Below are 2,315 nucleotides of genomic sequence, written 5' to 3'. Positions count from 1 at the left end.
GTGTGTGTGTGTGTGTGTGTGTGTGTGTGTGTGTGTGTGTAGCATGTGTGCTGGAGGACCACAGGTGTCTGGTCGCGGTGTCAGGGTGTTAAGAGGTCTTCCGCGAGGGGCCCCCTGACTTTCAGCATCCAGACGAAACCGAACAGAGGAAAGGTTGGCGAGGGTTACCAACACATACCCTGAGGGGTACTGGGGCAGTGGTGGACAAGCAGGTGCCTGTGTTGACAATAACCCTTCGTACTTGAACTGGAAACACACACACACACACACACACACACACACATGCTCACACGCTTCACAATAAATCCCAGAGAGTCAAGCGTAATTTGGAGTCTGATTGGAGTGAAGGCAGAGGGAATCCCCTTTTACACACACATCACAGGATCTTTATTCTTGAGGTCAAAGGGGAAAGGGAAGGAGAGGCACACAGAGTTAAATATTCTGCTCACTGTGTCTTGGTTTGTGGTTTGGGCTCACACTGACCATTCAGTCTACTTGTATAGATCACGCTTGTCCAATAAAATCAGCAAAATCCAGTTTCCTGTTTTCCTGTAATCGAAATTCAGGTGCAGTTTTGCTTCAGATTTTCATTTTTCTCTAAAACAAACAAACAAAAACCCCCACAAATACCTCTCTGTCTGTAAAGTCAACCCGTTTGGAGTGAATGTTAGTCAGGTGTACCGGTGCATGTCTGGGAATGATTATTTTGTTAAAAAGGAGGGGGCGGTGGCACGCAGAGGGAGGTCGAGGAAAATTGGAACAGCTGTTGATTAACATGAGTGCTCTCTCTTGTGTTTTTTTAAACTCTCCTTTCAGTAGAGGAAGAAGAGGAAGATGAAGAGATGATGGAGGCAAAGCCAGGCCCAGAGTTTGAGCAGCGAGATGACGACGAAAGCAAGGAAACCAAAGAAGGTTTGAAGAGCGCCACTGCTGACTCTAACGTGGAGGCTCAGTTCATTAAACAATATTTAAATGRTAAACATTGTGGCGTTTACCTTAGGAGCACATTTTGCAACAAGTCGACAAAGTTTCAAAGGAAAGGCAATATTATCTGGAGGAAAACCACTTAGCATGTTACCAATGCTATTTCTCAACCGCTATTAGTTGACCTATATTTACACACAGACTATTTACACCAGCTCAGACTACCTCAGAATAAATAAACAGTTAAACAGATGCTCAGATAAAAAGGTTTGCTAAACGTACCTTCTCTCCTGTCACAGCTTTTAAGTGATTGTCCTCGTTTGTCTTTAAGCTCATGCACACAGAGAGCTGCAGCACAGTATTCACACCATGATTTTTGCACAATTAAGAGAAACTCATATTTATGTTCATCCCTGCTAAAGTTTTGCACCAACATGTCTTTTAAAGGTATCATATCATGCTTTTAAAACCTTCTTTTTCACGTCTAAATCATTCATTTATGGTCTATTAAAATAAAACTGCAATGCTTTGGTCTTCATTCCTAGTTTTTGTTGCTCCACAGAATCCTTGCTTTCCTTGCTTTACCCCCGTTCTGAGTTGCACCTCAGAGCAAGCTGTTTTGGTGCGGTCTCTTTAAATATAAATGAGATATTTCACACCCCGCCCCCTCCAGGTCACTGAACGTTCAACTCCACCCCGTTCGGCCATGTTTGTAGTTTCATAGCAACAACACAGTTATCTACCGACTAAAAACTGTTTTTAAGATAAAATAAAATAAGATAAAACTTTATTGATCCCACAGTCTGGAAATTTGCACATTACTGCAGCTTAATACAAGAGAGGCTGAGAAGAATAATGAAAGATTAATAAAGGATAACAAACAAAACCCCACAATATACACATGTGATATATAGTAATGTACCAATGCATATATACACATATACATAAACACATATGCTTATGTATATACTTATATACACCGTAAAGTACAGTACAAAAATGAATAAATTTGAAGGTGCATATTAGTGATGGCAGATGGCAAGAAAGTATAAGGATGTCAACAACGTAGACTTGTCAATCCAGCCTTACATGTACAAGCCAGAATCTGACCCAGTGCAAGACACAAAGAATGACAAACCTGCAGAATCACGTCTTCAAACGAATGTGTCACAATGGTGCGTTATTTATTTACACACTCTATATCCTTACCTACACTGGGGAGCATAGCTAAACTAAAATATATGCATTTGAACTATTATTTAATTACTATTATATTATATAATTTACTTTTGTGATCAATAAAATATTTTTAATTGAACAACTACAATACACTCACACTCACTGTACAGATGTGAAAATGGTGCGTTATTTATTTACACACTCTATATCCT

The 2,315-nt window shown here is 40.0% G+C and overlaps 1 protein-coding gene across 2 annotated transcripts in view; it reads left to right on the top strand.

The window, feature by feature from the left end:
* Positions 1-2,315, top strand: part of dync1i1a (dynein cytoplasmic 1 intermediate chain 1a) — a 72,346-nt gene that overhangs the window by 22,591 nt on the left and 47,440 nt on the right. Inside the window, exon 9 of one of the 2 annotated variants that reach the window (XM_014011251.1) lies at positions 820-912. In XM_014011251.1, coding sequence (XP_013866705.1) covers positions 820-912 — 93 coding nt within the window. Of the gene's footprint in view, positions 1-816; positions 913-2,315 lie in introns of both variants that reach the window. The other variant, XM_014011250.1, reaches the window with a different exon arrangement.

This window comes from Austrofundulus limnaeus, unplaced genomic scaffold (assembly GCF_001266775.1).
Source record: "Austrofundulus limnaeus strain Quisiro unplaced genomic scaffold, Austrofundulus_limnaeus-1.0 Scaffold78, whole genome shotgun sequence".
In the NCBI taxonomy this organism is placed as follows: Eukaryota; Metazoa; Chordata; class Actinopteri; order Cyprinodontiformes; family Rivulidae; genus Austrofundulus; species Austrofundulus limnaeus.
Note: the sequence above shows the minus strand (reverse complement) of the source record. Positions and strands in the feature narration are given on the sequence as shown.